The following is a 20,504-nucleotide window of genomic DNA, read 5'->3' on the forward strand; positions in this document are numbered from 1 at the left end:
ATGAAATCACGAGCTCATTTTAGTAAGAAAGTTGAATTTCTGAATCATCTCAATAAAGAAACAATGAATATTTAAACGAGGTGGCACACGTGTGCCGGCTTCGAGTTTTTACGAGTTTTTGAAAACGAATGGCTTCTTTTCGAAATGCCAAAATGATATCTCTCCCTGCTCTCCGATCGTCCGACCGTTAAAGAGCTTCGAATGTTTCAATGGCGGGAGAAATCGTATACGGTAGCGGAAAATTTGCATATCTCCTTCTCGGTAAATGAGTGAGATCGAACGAGACGAGGAGTCCCTTCGCAATTGATCCATTTTCTTCTTTTGCACAAAAAAGAGAGCCTCGAACGAATGCCGAGCGGCAACTGATGAAACGGAAAGGAAGAGATTGTCCCGAGGCCCCTTTCTCGCTCGGAAATTGGGTCAGGAACGCTCTAATGGAAGCGGGTAAATTTCCCGTGGCGCGCCACAAAGGAATTCATGGAAGGTAGGTGGTGGGGAAGTGGGAAAAAAGGCGGGTACACCGTTGGTAATTAACATAACCAATTTACAGGGCACGGTTTAATATACAAGTTACTCGTATTTCTTACGTCAGTCCTGTATGTATCGCCTCGACAATATCAATGTTAGCGTTTCGGGTCCTGGATTTTGCGAGCGTTTTTTCAAAATTAATTTGTGCGCTTCTTTTACCCGTCAAAGCACCCAATGGCATCGCATACCATTTTTTTTCAATTTAAGCATACCTATTTATTTGAAATTTCTAACAAAATACCGTAATAATACTTGTGAACAGAGTGTTGATTAAAAACCTCGTATGTATCATCGGCACGATATTGATTGAAGCCGCGCGTTCAATTAAAACAGCCTTTGTTGCCAATAATCTGAAATATCAATATAACCACTTAATCCTATTGAATTGAAATGAGAATTTTTTTAAATGCCACGGGGTGAAACGCCCTTGAGTAAAAATATTTAAAATATCGATGGTACTTCTATTCATCTACCGGCCTATTCAGTTGCATTTAAAAGGATATAATTTTTTTTGCATAAGTAAGTGTGCAGTACCGTCTGCATTCGCATTCATTACGCTCATTCCAATGAGATCATCTCTCAGATGTAGATGCGTTTTGCAAAATGATTATGGCAAAGTTCAAGTCATAAGACAAGTGTTGATAAACAGATGGTGGTGAGGCTCATTATTTTGCAGTGTTGAAAGACAGATGGTGGTGTGGCTAATTATTTCGCCAGACACTCGTAGAATAAGCACGCGGCTGTTATACCCAAAAGTAAGACAAAAACCAATGAAAGATGGAGTTGGCGAGTGGCAGAAGTTAATAGGTTCAATATTCCATAGGAGGCCAAACAAAAGATTCGGTTGGGGCGTGATGGAATTGAGATGCGATGAACGACCAAAAATTTGAATCTTACATCGGATAAAATTTTTTTATGATAATAATTTGAAAAATATTTAAAAATTATGAAGTTACAATTTCAAGCTTTTAAATTCAATTTGATAGTAAAAAATAAAAATTTTGTAAAAAAATACATGTTTACAATAAATCCATCACGTATCTATATGTTTCAGCATTATAGGTCCTGTTGAGCCATTTTTGGCTTGCCAGTGGGTGGCTTTTTAAGCATCAAAATTGAGCTTTTCAAACATTAATAGTTATTGCAACAAACATTCTGTTGTTCTTCTTTCCCCATAAATTTCAGGTCATTTAAATCATCTCTCAAATAGTTAAAGAATAATTTTTGAAAAAATGATTTTGGGTTTAGAAATCTTAATTACGTACGACCCTTTTGAGTATAATGTGTTGGTATTTCATGTACATCATCTTTCATAATTTGGGATTTTTATCATAAACCTTTTTCTTTTTGCATTCATCACTGAAATTATCGTCAGTAATTTTAACATGTTAGAATAACTTTTCTCTGGGTTGAAAATTGAACTCTTTGATGCATGCATTATCTGTATCCTCTCCAGTTACATTATACTTACTATGTTTAATATAAAAGACTCTTACGCAGTACATGGTGAATCATTATCAATATCAATGCCTGCCGTATCAATGTCCTTATGTGCGTAGTTAAACTGATACATGATTCATTTGAACTTCTCATTTAATTTACATAATCAATACTTGACATTAAATTAAAACAACCAAGTATTTACATATATTTAGAGGTACCTGTTCTAAATTTATCTCACTCAAATGCTGACATAGGTGCATGTAAGCACTCATCATGCATCTGTGCACGTACGTATGATTTTCACTCAGTTGAAAACCGTAATTAAACACCCTTTCGTGCGCCAGAGGGTACCGGAGGTAATGCTTTCGTGCTCTAAGGATATCAAGGAGCATGTGATGTACGCTAACTATTTGATGCGCTTCTCCTTGAAAAAGACCCTAGCCCTGAAACTGAGAGAACTGTACAACCCATTGTGTGTGGGGGAGGGCGGGTTGGACCATTGTTTCTCGCTCAGTGGCAGCAGCTCCCGGAAGGATTCGAACGGCCTTGAGTGCGGAAGGAGACCAGGAGAAGGGGGTTAAGCGCTCCACGAGCGTGGCGTGTGCTTCCGAGTGCGTGCGTTCGGACGTCCGCTTGCATTCTCGATCGGAGATTGTGCAAGTGTAGTGCGAGAGACATGCGGCACTCGTGTGCCTTGGAGTGTCGGAGAAGAGAGAGGCAATTGAGTGGGGGGTTGGGGCGAGGGAGATGCGGTGTCGTCGTGTCAGCGTCCGTCCCATCGAGTCTGTTTTGTTTGAGGGGGAGAGTAAGCGGGGAAGGGAGGGAGGGTCTTGCGCGAGTGGTGGTGGATGGGTAACATGATGAGAGGGAGGCGACCGAGATCAGGTGGGAGCGGGTTCTCGTGCTGGGGGACGACGGTGGCGCGAAAAGGCCGCGTCGCGAGGGCTGGAGGGTGGGGGTGGGTGTTTCTTGCCCGGAGCTGGGTGCATCCATTAGTGGAATGGCGTCATTACGCTAATGAGTGGGGATGCGGCGCGGAGTAATCACCAGGGTTCGAATCCCCTCGACCGAGATCCGAATCCCGACTCGGGTCTGTCCCTGGCCGCCGGGTCGGCGGTCCCTCCCATTTCGGTTTCGATGGTCTCCCGTCAAATTTGGGTCGGTCGGTCGAGTGGCATATCCTTGGGTCCGGGTTCAAATCGTAGTCAATTAATGTGGTCTTCCGTGGAAAATTTTGAGAATTTCATATGAAATTAATGTATATGTACTATCAGCGATGATACTTCCATTTCTTCTAACCCTATGGTGTCATTTCTGATGACCCTGTCCCGCATTCTCTCGCGTGAAACATTTGATATAATAATTATTATTAGTAGTAGTAGTAGTTGTCTGCCGCCTTTTGATGGACTCAGTACAACACCTTTTTGTACTCCTATGCCCGCATTGACATGGCACAAAATGTCCTTTGGCTCCTTGCTGCATATAACATTAGCTAATTATTAAGTTTTACAAACATGTACATACATACGTTGTATCCTCTTGTGCATTTTTCAAATCTCTCCCAACAGCATGGTCTCATCGCCTAACATACCTATAATTTCATTCTTGGTTTTTCTTTCCTTTTTTTATATTTTTCCCATTATTCCCCACACCCACATCTCAAAAGCCTCCATTCTACGCTTATCTTTCCACCTAAACGACCAAGTTTTTGAGCTATGCAAAACTTAGCTCCATATTAAAGTTTTCACTAGTCTTTTATTTAAAATTTGATGAAACAGGTACGAGCTTATCAATCAATTTAATACCATGCGTGCGACAGCGAATGCTATGATAGACATCGACAGTATCGTAGTATTTCTTTGCTCTAATCTTGAAGGTTGTGGAGGAAGGCGGAAAAGATTTTAGAGGACGGAGAGCGCGAGAAAGGGCCAAGTACTAGCAAGGGTAGGAGAAAAAACATTTGACGAAAGTTATATCAAAGAGGAAGGCTAGACGGATTGGCCATATCCTGAAGCATGATTACTTGATGAGTATAATAAGCACGGGGTAAGTGGACAGAAAGAGAGGAGGAAGAGAAGAAAATATACATGTTGAGTACTGAGGGGCATAGAAAGGGGCAGAAGTTAACATGAAATGAAAAAGCATGTACAAGACAGAAAGGAGTGGAGCAACAAAAGCAACAAAAACTGTTTCTTCACCCCCAATCTATGGCTCCCAATTTTTTGGTACGAGAAGGCTGCGTTTTGTCAGCCTTCGCTTGATCGAATATCAGTTTAAAAACAATCGTTTTTTGATGGCCATTGTATGCCCACCTTAAATGTCCAACATTGCGCCACTATCACTATGGCGCGAGCCAATTATATCGCATTTAGGAAATCGGATGTTCACGTTTCCTAAATGCTTTAAATTGGGTATTGAAGTGCAAGCATGGTGTTTACTCAACGCCAACCATTGAAGGTGGTACAACTTGCATTTGATCTATCGACAAATTATCTCAATCGCTTGTTTCAATCAGCGCTTCAAAATCAACAAATGATAGGCAATTGAGCTGATCGAGTGAAACCGGGCCTTTGGTACATTAAACTGATAAGGTGGTGACACCCGATTCAGTTTGCCAGTGTGCCCTTGTATTTTCTCCTAACCTAAATATCTTGTCTGTCATAGTTATTTCCATAAATTATGGAAAAAAATCGAACCGGATTTCGCCGTTCCAGGAGGAAATTTTCCGTCTAAAAAAATGAAGTAATATAATTTTCACAAACACTATCTGAAAAAAATGTTATTGCACCTTCGTGAAAATGGATTTCAAATGCCGGAAGATTTTTTTAAGTTTCATAACAATAATGAAATGTGTTAAAACGAGGGGTGTTCTGGTGGGAAAACATCTTCAAGCGTGCAATTTTATTCACCCCGACCTCCTGAACCGCTTAAAATGTTGATTCGTATGGCACATAACCAGGAATCCTTATGGAATAATCGGGATCCCATTTCGTTGTATCCTTAAAACACTCACTTGTGGCAGTTCTCCAAGGAGAAAGTGACACACTTTCTCGAGTGATCTCATTTTCCTTCGGAATTGCACTAAGAGAAATTTCTTCGCGGCCATTATAAATCCAGTGCGACGTCTGCGTAACACACGCCAGCGCTGTACGGCGTCGGTGCGCGTTTAAGATAGAAAAAACCGATGTGGAGCAGGGCGAGTCCGAAAGGAGAGAAAGATGAGTGAGAGAAGTGGTAAAAAGAGCTCCTTGGCTTCAAGACTCATGATTTGGCGGATGCGATTGGTCCAGAGACCTGGCGTGGTGGGTGGCGAGCAGCAGGCGGGTTTGAGAAGGATAGCGTGTATTCGTAACGGGATGGAAGATGAAACGGGTTCCACTGGCTCGCTTTCTTTCGTTTCTCCCGTGTCATTCCGACGTCCACCCGTCTTATGAGGTCAGCCGGTTGGTGAATTGTCATTTTTCCTTTCCCGTCTCCTCCACCCAATTGCGACCTCATCCTAATAGCATGCAAATCGTATTCCTCGGGACCATGTTGAGGCACGTTGAACATCTGTTTCCTCCTTGTTGCATAAATAGGCTTTGGGATGACTTTCGAACGCCATGCCGGCGATACTCGGGGACGCTTCGGAAACAAAATACGAGCTGACGTGAAGTCACATACTTGCCCTCCAAGGGTTTGGATAACAACCAAAGCGATATTATCGAAAATCATCTTTCACAGTACACTGTGATATTTTCTCATTTTTGCCGCTAACAGCTTTGAATCTCCAGTAAGCACTAGAGACATCCTCGAGCTGCGGCTTGTATGTCAACATGGCAGGAGCGTCAAGGAAATCGTGACCTCATGGAGGCTCGTATCTCGTTCTCTAACAATGAGACAACATCCCCTTTGCTTCCTCCTCCCCCTCTTGGAACTGTGTGCTCAAAACGTCATGCCGTGGCAGTGTAAGGAATTGCTTATAATATAGCACTTCGATTAATGCATCCAACCCAGGGTTGTCGATTATTTTGGCATGATAACAAGACGGGTTTTGGGGGTCAAAAAAAGAGAAATTATCTGATTTGAAATATCGCCAACTATGACGCTGGAAAGATGTTAACTCAATTCTAAATGGATTTTCTTCATTGCGGTGATTTTCTTCTCCTATGATGGTAGTTTTTTCTTTAAATCAACTGAGTAATTCATTTTAAATATTATAAATTATCTGCGCATCGCATAAATGTAGTTCTATTTCGTAGTAGTTGTAGATTTTATTGAAGGCGACCGATAGCTGAGGTCATTTGCGCCATTAGGGATGGACAGGAAAGTATGAAGAGTGGAGAGAAACACTGCGTCGGCATTAGCCTACTGTTAACGAAATTCGCCAAGGGGTCCGCAGCTTAACGCCCCATCCGACGGACGGCGTACTCAAAGTGCCCTCCACAAAGTCCCTCCAGGAGGTATCGGGATACCACTGAAAAATATCTCCCACCGGACCCTCTTAGTGGGAAGCCAGTCACCGCACCATTCCCACCCCTTTCTATTTGGCAATTGGGTGGACATGTTTAATAGAGCAGCGATAAATAATTGTGAAGAGTTACTTATTGAAGTGTCGATCGTTTTAGAAAAGTGAAGGAAATTTTTGTTAGAAATAAATTTTCACGGGTTACTTTGTGGGATTGTTTTTAGTTAAATGGAATCTTTTCACGGGATTGAAAAATTGGTCATTTTGTCCTCGTAGGAACGGGGTGAAGATCAATGTATACTAAACAAAGATCGTGAGATTTTCGAGGAGGCTTAAGTTAAACGTTGAAATTGTAGGGGAACCAGAGCAGATAGAAAAGCTTGCTTTCTAGAAAATGCCTTGGTCTAAGATGGTTGCAGTAGATGGAATATCAAAAGAAGAATTTCGTTAAACAATTACGTTTTCAGGAGGAGTGAGTTGACGACAGGAACAATGAATAAGGATGTTAAGGAAAGATAGGGAAGACATTGATACAGACCCAGGTCTTGTATACCGCGGAAAAATGGTCACTAAATCAGGATGTCGATCGGAGGTTTTTGATATGTGGGTATGGAGAGAAGAAAGAAAAAAATAGCATTGAAGTTAAGGAAAATATATGAGGAAGTGCTAGTCTTGGTGGAAAAGGAGAGGGAATTGTTGGAAGAAATACAAAGGAGGCAGGAAAGTTGGATGAATAGCATTTTGATCGTCGATGTAATCCTGAAGACTGCGATAAAGAGCGTTAGGAGAGCGAGGAAGGAGGACAAAAAGGATGGAATGAAGTGAGGTACAATGTATGCGGACTTGAACAAGGGTTAATTATAGGGTGGGTTGGGTAGTCTTTGGAGGAAGGCTAAGAAATTTTAGGGGTGTTGAGTTTGTGTCCATCCACATGCTACCTTAAACGGTAGACTACCAATTAAAAATAATGTATTTTTCTACTTATAAACTAGTTTTGTTGGTATAAAAATTGACTTTCCTTCGCCTAATGATGTGACCTGTACGTTGCTGTTCAAATGACGTTAGATTTTTAGATTATGTCATTATCTTCATGCAAACTTCATTTCTTCTTGCTGCGTGTTATTTTCAAAGTCCTTCAAAGTCGTAAAAAATGCAATAGCAAGGTTTTTACCTTGTAGAGTGAAGAAAGCTTAAGATACAACACTGTTTTCCGTAACTAAAGGTTTTTAATATGCCTGAATTACAATTTTATATTGACATACATATGGAAACACGGAATCCTGCGCCGGAACCTGTACCAAATATTTCATTAAATTATAAAATCTAATTATGAAGATTTGATCGATTTTTAAATTTTTATTTATCCACCTATTATGCAACGGTTTTGCATGAATACCCATATAAAAATGGGTAAAATGCGCTAATGAAAATATCCTTTGTGATGGAAAAACTTAATATGTACATGGAACTACAGGTATTAACAATTCTGAACACGGAACTATTTGTATTAATTAAAATTTAAAGAAAATGCTTACCTAGTTTTTATTTTTCAATGATGCTGCCATGTCTGAGTTTATGAGTAAATTTCATTACACTTTATTTTCTTTCTGCTCTTTGAAACATTGAGGAATTCAATTATGAAATTAATCAATAAAATCAAGCTACTAAATAAATGCCAAACATAAAAAAAAATAATTGGAATTTTTCCCGTGTTCGAACCGTTTTGAAAAAATACAGGAATGTCGAAAAAAAAGGCCTTCACAATCTTTAAATACGAGGTACCCCATATGGTGCGGAGAAGGCGGTGCTAACATGTTACTTATTTAGTGAGTGTACTATGTATGCACTGGGAGAAATATAATTGAAATATTTTTTTTGTCAAACCCTTTGTTTTAATTTTGCTAAATTCCTTTCCAACGTTAGAGCGTAAGGTTATTTTAAGATTTCTCATCTAGAGTTTTTTTTTCGTACTTAGTAAAATCAGGTGAACTGATAAAAAATTTATTTTATTGCTTTTTATTTGATGAGTTAGTGTCTGTCGTAGTTTAAAGAGTCATTTGGGGTATTTTTATTTGTTTATTGCATATTCCTGGAAACTATAACCGGCTTTCCTGGGAAACCATAACCGGCACAGGGAAAGGAACTCCCCCCCCACCCTGATGTGTGAATTTCACACGCCGTCGGGCTTAGTACTGGGTGAACTCTACCATCACCTACCAAACCGACTTTCGGGTTGATTAGTGTGCATATGGTTTTTTTTAATTGATTTTGTGAAACTGTTAATACATTCAGTTATCACTGCTAATTATCTTCATACATTTTTCTCTGAAGAATATTCGCCATAGGATTTGAGGCTACGTACGATGGAATTTTAAAGCTCTGATATTTATAAAAACATGTTGAGTCGTTATGACACATGGCATGGATATGAAGATATTTTGGGGAATGTTAGTTAGGACTTATGGTGACACTAGTGTGTAATTCCACGGTCGGTCATAAACGGTGAAAAGTCCTAAGTGAAACTCTTAGAAATATAAGTCATTTAATTAAGCTGACACCTTTTTATCACGTGAATTTACTTTCTCTTATACCTATTTATATTTAAATGTGTATTTTATCGTACTTATACAATAACCCTCAAAGTTTTATCGAAGAAACGGCAATTCTTTAGATGGTTCCAAGAGAACCAGTCTTTAAAAGCCCGCTCAGTTAGTTAGGAGTTTATGTAGTTAGTTTACATGCTGCTCAACAGAGGCGCTTTGCCACAACCCACCGAAAAGATAATTTGTCAGCGCCGTCGTGGCGCTCTTTGGAAACCTTTTCAACGAGCGGGGATTGTTCGAACTTGTAAATATGAATCGGGAACTCAGAATTTAATCCTCCTCTGAATAATGCGTAACAGGAAACGATTATTCGATTAAAAGTATCAATTATGATCACCTTCCACTTCCTTAGGCAATCGAGCAACAAAGAAAGTGATTTTGATATTACATCTTTACGACACAATAAGCTGAAGAGTTGTTTATCGAATCGTTAATGGCAGAGATGGTGAATATTTATTTATTTGAATTTTAATGATGAATTATGCGCATACAGTATTTTTTATGTCAGTATTTATAGATCTTTTGAAAATTCTATTTACCGTGTCGATTTAGATTCCAAAAACAATCTCACTGCACATTTTAAAACTGATAATGAATACGAGGGTCATCCGGAAAGTAGTACCCGTTCGTGAAATAAAGACACAAAAGTAAATATTAACAAACATAAAAAATTTTATTTGAAAGAGGATACTTTAAACTACTTCTCAACATAATCTCCAAGCAAATTAAGGCATTTGTCATAACGTGTGACAAGTTTCTGTATTCCTGCTGCATAGACCCATTGAAAGGGCCGTTTTTCATAAAATAAGGTTGTGTTTTCACTTAAAAGAATCCGTTGTCGACTGAGTGAACAGAACGGACGCAGTCGTCCATAGGCGTGCCCGTGGACCTCTTATGGTCGCTCGTGCCATTCGGCGGAACTCGGGGACAAGGCCGGCCTTTGACGGACGAGATCCTCTTCCCCCCTCGCACGGCAATTAAAACCAATTACGAGAAGTCTGGCGCTCACATCCCATAAGAGGAGAAGATACTACCTTGATCAAAAATTTCCCGGAATTTATTCAGAAAATTAAAAATACAAGTTTATTCATCTAAATCTACGAGGGTCATCCGGAAAGTAGTACCCGTTCTTGAAATAAAGACACAAAAGTAAATATTAACAAACATAAAAAATTTTATTTGAAAGAGGATACTTTAAACTACTTCTCAACATAATCTCCAAGCAAATTAAGGCATTTGTCATAACGTGTGACAAGTTTCTGTATTCCTGCTGCATAGTCCTTCGCCGCCAGCTCATTGAGATACGCGAGGGACCCATCTTGCACAAATTTTTGCATAATGCAGATGGTGTTTAACAATTTCATGAACAATTGTTCGAGAAACATTGGGAAAATGCTCACAGATGTCATCAATTGTGACGCGCCGATCGTTCCTCACGAATTCGTCAACTGAGCTCACCAGTTGGTCTGTAATGACAGACGGTCTCCCCGAACGCTCATCGTCGTGTGTGTTCCCCCTCCCCATGTTGAAGTTGCGACACCACCGCCGAACAGACGACTCGTCCATTACATTGTCTCCATACACCTCCTTTAATTGGCGATGAATATCACATGGGCGAACGTTTCTTGCATTGAGGAATTTAATCACTGCCCTCACTTCACAACTGGCGGCGTTCTCAATTTTTTTAAACATTGTAAACAATCACAGAAACAACACAGGCAATGCTAGCGTCACGCAACTTGGCTCAGAGAAGGCAGACAAGCCACTGAAGCTATCTGACCTCGTCCAGCGGCTACTCGCGTCGTCAGCACTTCATGCGGCACGAACGGGTACTACTTTCCGGATGACCCTCGTATAATGAGCGAATAATATTTTTTAAGTCCGACTTTAAATGTTTGTAGACTATTTCAGATGCATGAAATCTTAAATCTAAAAAATAACACGATTTGTTTCCCCAATAATAATATGTTTTTTCTCTTGCCTATTTCAGGGTGGTATTGCGGATTTTCCACCAAGAACAGAGCCCTTAAGGTACATATGCCTGCATAATTATCTCATTATCATTATTTTGATATTATATTGAAATTATATTCAAGTGAATTAATAATTCAAATTTATTTCTAGGGTATATTCCCCAACAGCTACATACATCTGAAGCCATTCAAAGTTGAAAATGAGGGGTAAGTAGAAAGAGTCTTCACTGCTTACATTTTTTCACTACAGCTTGAATACTGTTGATATTTTCGTAAATTTAACTATGTAAATTTCAAATTCATACCATAGTACATAATATTAGGTTTAATATATTCCCACTGATGCCATAAATATGATTTGGCATTCAATAATTATTTATTTATAACAGTCTGTTCAAAATTTGATTAATCTTTTTGTATGCTTTAAAGGCTTTTTGAAACTGTTGTACCCACTGAAGATCCCGTGGTCCGTGAGGTGACAATGGTGCTCAGAGAGTGGGGCGACATCTGGAAAAAACTTTATGTGGCAAGTATCTGTGATAATATAATTTCCTGCTTCATCTTTTTGTAATTGTCAAATTAAATTTTGGAATCAGAAATTGAGCAAGATTAGGATCAAAATGGAATAAATTTAATCAAATACTTATAAATTGGTATAATTACATTATAATTAAGTTGCTTGTAGTCCATATTCACCAAGGATTGGTTGAAACCTTATTATGATACTTTTTCAGTACATGATTTCAGATGATAACTGATTGTCACCTTGAAATTCTGGTAGTATTATAGTGAGGCAGAGAATTTCTTCCAATATCAAATATTTCAAGTTGACTTTTAACTATTTTGTAACAATTTCACTAAATTTGCCATCCTTGATTTTATTCCGTTGCCGCAGATTTTCCATTACAATCTTATCGTCATACTGTGATTAAATTCAGAAGGAACTTGTCAAAACTATAAGAATATCCTGAAAATAATTTAAATGCTGCATTTCTAGATCTTCTACATTAAAATGCATTTTTCCTGATTATATGTAATCACTACTATCTTTGTGTCACTTAAAATTGATCAAATATCAGTGAACCAATCAGTACCTAAAATGGAGAATGAGCGTGTCTGTATTGAGTATGTCATAATTTATCAAATCATCAGTAAAACATCTCAAGAAATTAAATAGACAAGTCATATCTATATGTATTTAAGTTGAAGCCAAAATATTATTAATTGCTATTCATCAGTTATATTAAGTTCAATAAGTTGTGCTCATCTGTTTGGATTCTTATTTGTATCACTGCAGGAACGGGAGACATACAAGTTCACCACATTGCGGAAAGTCATGAGAGATCTGCTGGATTGGAGGAGACAACTAGTCACCGGGACTTTAACGCAAGACCAGACCAGAGAGCTTCACCTTCGTATCACATCAAAGGTGGACTGGGGGAACAGGTAGGATTTGATAAGTTTCCATGGCAATTCTGGACTGCATTTCGTTAAAATTTATAGGAATGCACTAATTATAATTATTAGGGAAATGTATTTATTTATATAATTATTCAGAACATGGGTATCTATCTGAAATAATCAATGAAATTTGAAGCTCACGCTATAACATAACATCTTAATTCACATTAATTTCATTGTTATATAGCATAATGAGTTAGATGAGCTAGGTTCTTAAGAACATCTCATTGAAAAAACCCAGTACAAATCCTGTAAAATTCACATATTAATTAGTTTTATGTGTTCATTTCATGTATATAGATTAAATGCTCTTTTTGCATGCTTTTTTCATGCATTTGTTGAGCGTAACACTGGATCCTCTGAACATAGGCAGTTAATATATGAAAATCATTGTTTATGATTTATATCAAATTTTGCGGAAGTGAATCCAACTTACTATTCATATTAAGTAGATACACTAAGATATGCATTTGTGGAAAACTAAGAATACGTGAGTATCCCATAATAGGCTCTCATTTTTCAAGTGTTTAGGAACTGCCAAGAATCATCAAAAAAGTAAAATCGTAAATGAATTAATAGGTCTGCATGTTCTTGTGAAGTTGTTTTTTCTTCAAATGACTGAATAATAATACCTCCTTGAGGCTTCAATATTCTGGAAAACACAGGCTTAGTTTATTCATTCAATATGCCTCCTTGAATTTAGGTTTTTCCAGAGGAAATCTGGTAAAGCTATTATTATAAATTTAAATTGTTTTGTTTACACAATTTACTGTAAATTTATTGCTGGGATGAAACCAACCATATCAGAAAATGTGTAACATAAAGTGAATTTATGTCTTGATCGGCAGAAAAGCATTTTTTTCGAAATTGAAAAAATTTGATTAAACGATAAAAGATTGGAAGAAAAAATATTTTTCATATAAATATGAGCTCCAGTGTTTACCATGCCTCTATCACTGGGAATCAAAACCGTTGATATACCTTTAGATCATGGCAGTAGATGAAATCCTTTGTGATATTCCTTTTGTCCTGGCATACAATGTTTAATAGCGATATTCTTGTTATGCATAGTCAAATAATACGGTTCGATCTCATCTTTCTGCTCTTACTCGTATAAATGCAGAAATATATTAAAAATTATATGCTCTTTTATTACAACTGTAAGAGAAAACTTTGGAAATAATTTTAGCTAAGGTTTGAAATGCCTCCTCCATGCTCTTTAAGTAATTTGGTGCCTAAGTCATAGTGTCAAAATTAGTCCATCTTATATCTATTTTGAATGTAGTTACAAAGTTGTAACCATAGCAATCAACTGTAAGGTGAGACAGGAGAAGATTCATATAAAGTAAAGCTCAAAGTCTAGCTTTCCCCCATAGAAAAGTTTAATGTAATGGTTATGGTAGTGCTCATTTTAGAGTGACGAGTCCCAACAATGAGAGGATTTCATGCAACTATAAATTTCATTTCACATTACCAGCTTGGGTTCCCCTCAAAGATCAGGAGTCCATAAAATACTGCTGGATCTCTGATACTCACAGTTTGGGTTCAGCTGGGGTTGTACAGTGACAGTATCATCAGAGGATATGAATGCAAGATCCTCCAGCCAGTAGCTGAACACTTGACCCACTAGCAAGCCTTGCCAATTTTATATGGTTAAATGCTAATTAGGACCAGAGAAAGTTGGGAAGTATTATTAGTCATCATGGTTTATTGAACTGAGGATTGGTTTGTTGCAGCTCTCCATACTATCCTGTCTGCTGTCAATCTCTTCATTTCATATTCGATGTTTTCAGGCTTAACTTTGTTAAAACCCATTATCACTGAAGTAAAAATACCAATGTATTTTTCAAAAATACCAATGTTCTCATAGCTCCTTGAATGGATATTTTCCCTTATTTCTTCCTCATTATTTGTCCAGAAGTATTGAACAGGATGGTAATAAAAGGCAGTTTGGCTGAGGGAATGTTTGGAGGACAGATTGAAGGAATGAAGGAGATATTGAGAAACATTGAAGCACTTAAAACTATTACTCTGTACTTCATCTATCCCCGTTGGTTAACCTGAAGGTTGGTGAGATTTGAGCTCATGCTGATTCCCTTAGAAATTCAAAATTCACCTATTGGGAGTCCAAGGGGGGGAGGACGGTACCTTTCCCTGTGCCACCATTTTGTTTCCCAGGAATTTTTTTATCTTGTGTTAGGAGAGAGAATATAGGTTAAGCAGGGAAAAGGAGAGGCGAGAATAGGATTTTTGAGGATATGAATGAAGATGGAAATTATCATAAATTGACTGAGGCAAAACTAGCCTATTGAAATGGTATAATGGGTTCTTCACGTACGTTTAGAAGATCTCAAAGAATGTTCACAAGTTTTCAGGGGCTGTTCAAAAGTTATCTGTACACTGTAGACTACCTACGATAAAATGAGGTGTGTAAGGCATCTGCATATATGTATTCTTTTCTCTAGCAAGCTGCACTATATATTCATGACTTTAAAGCAAAGAAAGTTACACACTGAATGATGAATGTCTGACTTAACTGTCTCCCGCCTGACTTCATCTCTCCCACTTTCTCAGCACTGCGATCAGAAAGTTTAGAAATCAATGCTATAGCAAATCCTAAATGTTACCTTATTGTGTGTTTCTTCCAAATCCAGAGTATTCATTGAATAGTGTTGTTCCAATCTGTTCTTCATTTTTTGCAAATGTATGACTACCATTAAGAAATTAATGAGAAATATTAGTTGACATGATCTGTATTTGAGGAAATTTACCCAGTGATCTTAAAGCAATCTCTTTCCAATAAATCTTGATGTAAAGATTAAGCAAAAACTAAATGAAAGTCATACTAAAAAAAATTGAGTTTACATTCATTCACCATTTTAAGCTCAGGTTTCATGTAGTAGGTGTATAATCACAGTCTGCGTGATTTCTTGAGCATTTGAAGAAATAACTCAAGAATCCCATTGTAAATAAAATCATCAGTATGGGTTGCCTGATTTTAGTAATTTCTTTGGAATAAATTTCATTTAAACTTCAATAACTTTTTCAGTATTATGGGAAAATATACCAATGAAGTTACTCTAATTTTTAGCGGAATAAATACTGTAGCAATAACATAGTCCATGAGTCCAGAGTTCCCACCCTTAGGATGGAGGAAAGAATTTTAAAAAGAAATTTGAGTTGCATGGGTCTTATTTTGTCAGCTTTTCACTCAGACCCATGAAAGAATGGTTATGCCACTAATTGCTAATCAATGGGTGACCATGCCACTAATGATAGCAATTTACATGTCTCATCTTAACATTACAAGCCTTTAAATGTAGAAATACAGCAAAATCAATTCTTCAACTCTTTGCTTTGGATCCATCTAAGGCCATAAAATCGTGTGCCGATTTCTAAAAAATCAATTTTTGCCATTGAAGTTATCACAAGAATTCCTACAACTAAATAAGTAGATATGTGAGTCGAATCCTGAATGCTAACTACCCTTTCTACTCTTTAAATTTCAAGTTGAGTACATGTGTCTAAATTTTGAGAAGCAATTCACTCTTTAATAATTCCACTTTGCCCAGAGAGTTCTCAGGGCTAATTAACATCATGCAGCATGAGAGGCATTTGCATCTAATACTGTTCCAATCTTTACTGCTGTATCAGTAGTTATTAGGGAAGGTGACTGACTGGCAGCTCATTTGTGCACTTAGGGATAGGTGAGAAATTAGATAAAGGTAGGATTTTCAAGGAATTGATGAAGGGAAGAGAGAAACCCAGTATTAACATTATCCTACCCTTAGTGAAGGAGCCTATGGGTCTAAAAAATCTGATTATGTTAGATAAATACAATATTCGTTTGATTATCCACAAACTTTAAATTTCGTGCAAACAAGCCTTCATTTTACAAAAGCATCAGTTGTGACTTGATAATGTTGTGTAACAACTAAACTTAGGTCGCACAAAGTTAAAGAATGTGGAAAGTAAGCTAAGTGTTGTGCTTATTAAAGTGAATTAATTCTAACAAGTGACACCAGAAACCATACATTTAAATCCCATCAGGTTGTCAGAGTTTATTGGACTTAATGAATTCGTATCCCCATCAAAGGGATACATCAGTGATGATGTCCTTTTGATGTGCTCTCCAAATGCACCTTAAGTAAGGATTTAGCATTTTTAGATAAATTAGTGGTTGCAGTCGCGTTAACTTTTGCTCATATTATTACAACTAAAGAAACTGAACTGTATATAAAAATGGATACAAAGCTGTAAAAATAGCTGATTTACTCTACTACTTTACTGATGAAGTTAAGGTCCAACAATCTGGGCTGGTTTTTGACAGGGTATGACTTATGTTTTTAAATATGAAGTGGAACAATAGTCATTAGGTCCTTATGCGACAGTCATGAAATCATGGATGATTTTAATAACAGATGGATATGTGGTCATTAATGCCAGAAGGTGCATGTTTAATACCTTTGGTGCAGTCTTATAAGCCACGGAAAGGGTCATGGGAGATTAGCTTAGCCCTGCTGACATTGCAAAGGATTAACCCACCATCCCTGCTGACATTGCAAAGGATATTGTTTCTCATTTAATTGAAAAGCTACAATTACTGAAATCTTCTTGTTTAAAAGGATGATTACAAAAAGTGTGTAATATTATATAAATACACTAATGCTAGGAAAAATATCAGAAATATGAAATTTATGGGATAGTTTAATATTTTCAATAAAAATTTTTAACTCTAACTTCTCTGAAAAATTAATTAGAGATAACTGAGGAGGCTAACATTTTTTTGGTAAGTCATTCTGGCATGAAAAGGAAACCGTTATTCATGAACATTGGAAGAATTTAGACTTTTGCAAGTTTGGATTCATCTTCATAGCATATACTCCTGGCTTACATCATTGCAAGGTATGGAAGCTTCAAATACAGCTGGTTACACATCTTGATTCCGTATCTTTGAATCTTTTTTTGCTTAAAAGGATGAATTATCTTGACCAATATACAGTATACTAATATATATTATCGCATTTATATATTTTTTAAGTCATGAAACAATTTTTTATCCTGAAGAGCATCTATTACACAAATATCAATTGCAGAAAACAACTTCCACTTCAACGTCATTTTGCACTGGTTTGTCTTTTTTGACACCACTCAAATTTTGCATGGATATTTTACCTTTGGTCTAAAGCAACAGCGACACTTCACAAGCCATAGTTCAGTATTAAGTGTGATTTGTGCTAGGGATCTCTCTACACACTATTTGACTTGTTATTAGTATTTTAGAGGCTGGACCACTATGCTTAAGAGTGCTTCAATGTCCATAGTGGGATGTAAGCCCTTGATAGAGTTAAATTTGAACTTTCCTGGCTGTCCATACTAGATTTAAATTAAAAAGTCAAATTTACTTTCACATTTGATTTTTATGAGTCCCAGTTTATTTAATTATCAATTTGTGCACTAAATTTAATATCATTTTAAGTGATCTACCAGTTAAGGTAGGTTTTTGATGGACACTAGCTACCAAATGGTACAGCAACAGTTCCCTTGTCTCTCTTAGCAAAACACAATTCGACATCCTACCTTACAACAAACCCTTCTTCATCTCTATATACTTCCTTCCTCCCTTCATTCCATCGGACATCCCTATCCTATTCCTACCCCTTCCTTGTTGCCTAACATTCTCCCCTCTATTGCAGTCTTTAACATCCCATCTCTGAATCCATTTTTCCTGCTTCTTTTTGATTTCTCCTAACAGTACTCTCTCCTTCCCCACCATGCCTTGCACTTCCTCATTTTAAAATCAATAATATAATGAAAATATTATTTCTGATTTTTCATTTGAAAGTTCGATTAGAATTCCAAATTAAATCAACTTTTACATAATTAGGGCTCTTCTCTCAAGATTTCTTTATGCAGGATAGAAAATTTGACAATGTGACAGTCGATATAAATTCAAAGGAGCAAGTTAATTGTTTCAATAATTTTCATTGACGCAGTGCATGTATTTCAAATCCTTATGCCACAAAGGTGGCTGAGCAGGCTCCATTAGCAAGCCACTCATACCAAATGGGGAATGGTGAGACATGGGTGCATATTCTTATCAAGTTGAATGTTCTTATGCATAAAGAATCTCTGCATATTTGTGCATTAATTTACAAACGCATTCTGACTGTATGCAGTGTGCTTTGTGGCATTCATCCGGGCATCATTTATGGAATCACTCAAACAGGTTTTCCAAACGAATGATTTTACAACTATTCTCTGCATCATTTGAGTGAATTTTATTCATACAATGAAGGGAGGAAGGAAGTATACAGAGTAGAAGAGGGACTGTATGTTGAATAGGATGTTGAGTCATATTTGTTAGGAGAGAGAAGGGAATTGTCACTGTGCTGTTTGATAGCTTGTGTCTATCTAAAACCTTCTTGAACTAGAAGATTACCTATAATAATTATAGCATAGTTCTCCAACTAGAATGCTATTCAAATTGCCATTTTCTTTGTCTGTGAATTCTGTTTGGATCCATTGCCAAGAGGTATGCTGCAGCATTACATAATTCTTAGGGGAGAGATGAAACGTCTGGGCCCATCATACTACCAGTGTGCACAATGCATATATGAATACTCATTGCAGTCGTGCTTATCTTAATTCCACCACCAAAGTGAATGAAGCTATGAGGAAAATAAAATCTTCCTCTTTAAAATGACATAAGCCTACCTGATAATGGAAAAAGAATTCACGACTGGCTTGCAAGGATTCCTTGAGAACCAGTCAAGAAGGATATGTTATAGATACGAGTATGCTATGTCGAAACAGTGCATGCCAAGTAGTGGAGTCTGGGTACATTTAAATTTTTCTGTTATAGGAGTGTAGACTCTCTGGCTTGCTTTTGCCTCCTCACAGTTGTCACAAAAGTTATTGCAAGGGCTCCTCCTGCACACCCATTGTTCTCAGGTTGATTCAGGAGAACCTATCACCTCACTCTCTTCCTAATGACCATTTGAGTGGGCTTGGAGTATGGAGCGTGCAAGGCCAAATACTATATGATGAATTTGACCAATAAAAAGATTCTGAGAAATCACAAATATATTTTTTACCTTCAAAGTTCTTCCTAAGAATTCCTTTGGTGATATGCCATTTTTTGATTTGCCTGCATGACCTTTCCGAACACTTAACAAAAGCTTCATTAAGGAACAAAGAAATCCAGTAGAATAAATGTAAAATTTGATCTCAGGGCATCAGAGCTTGGGAGCAATGATTGTCACTCTTGGTGTCTAACCTATCCATACTCTGGACCTTCTTACTTAAGCCAAATTAATCATAGGTCTCTCCCTTCCTGATCTTAACAGGTAAAATTCTTGGAACCTACATTTTTCATTGTATTCGCCATACAGGAAGCACTTCGCATGGAAGCTTGATGTTTACATGCTAGAGATCTGAGTTTAAGTGGATTTTTAATAGCCTAAACGCAACCAACCTGTTTCTCTAAGTTCATAATTGCCATTCAGCTTTCCTTCCTCCTCCCCCCTGACTTTTAAAATATATTTGTAAACTATTGTCACCATAAAATATTGTCACCAAGCTCACCCATTCACCACATTGTACTTCTGAGATTACATGTAGTGATCCAGATGTCATATTGGACATATCAGTGTCTCACAATTTAGTTTGGAGAGTCCCCATCATCGGTATCCCTTTTTCATTAGCTTCCTATTCCTTCACTGGAGACTATTCATTTATTTTTACCCTTGTATATCCTATTATACTCTCTCTCTCTCTTTTCCTTTCAAGAGTGGTCCTGACTATTGCGCTCAGCCATCCCACTCCAAATATCCCTGGAATCCATTTCAGTCCCATCCAATCACTTTTACCTAAATTCTTGACCTATTTTATTTTGCATTGCAGAGGTATTGAGAAAAAAATTCTCCAAACTTCTACTTGAAAATATTTTCAATCATTTTAAGCTAACTGTTGGCCTCAAAAAAAGATTTGTGGAATGACAACTTACTAGAATTAATAATTAAAACAATTACAATTTGTAATTTCAGA

General features: G+C 37.3%; 1 protein-coding gene across 1 annotated transcript in view; it reads left to right on the forward strand.

Moving 5' to 3' along the window:
• spg (dedicator of cytokinesis spg) overlaps positions 1 to 20,504 on the forward strand; it is a 248,198-nt gene that overhangs the window by 36,973 nt on the left and 190,721 nt on the right. Inside the window, exons 3-6 of the mRNA XM_071586700.1 lie at positions 11,012 to 11,052; positions 11,146 to 11,201; positions 11,424 to 11,520; positions 12,292 to 12,440. Coding sequence (XP_071442801.1) covers positions 11,012 to 11,052; positions 11,146 to 11,201; positions 11,424 to 11,520; positions 12,292 to 12,440 — 343 coding nt within the window. The remainder of the gene's footprint in view (positions 1 to 11,011; positions 11,053 to 11,145; positions 11,202 to 11,423; positions 11,521 to 12,291; positions 12,441 to 20,504) is intronic.

The sequence above is a fragment of the Hetaerina americana genome, unplaced genomic scaffold, assembly GCF_022747635.1.
Source record: "Hetaerina americana unplaced genomic scaffold, ioHetAmer1.1.p SCAF_24, whole genome shotgun sequence".
Taxonomy (NCBI): Eukaryota; Metazoa; Arthropoda; class Insecta; order Odonata; family Calopterygidae; genus Hetaerina; species Hetaerina americana.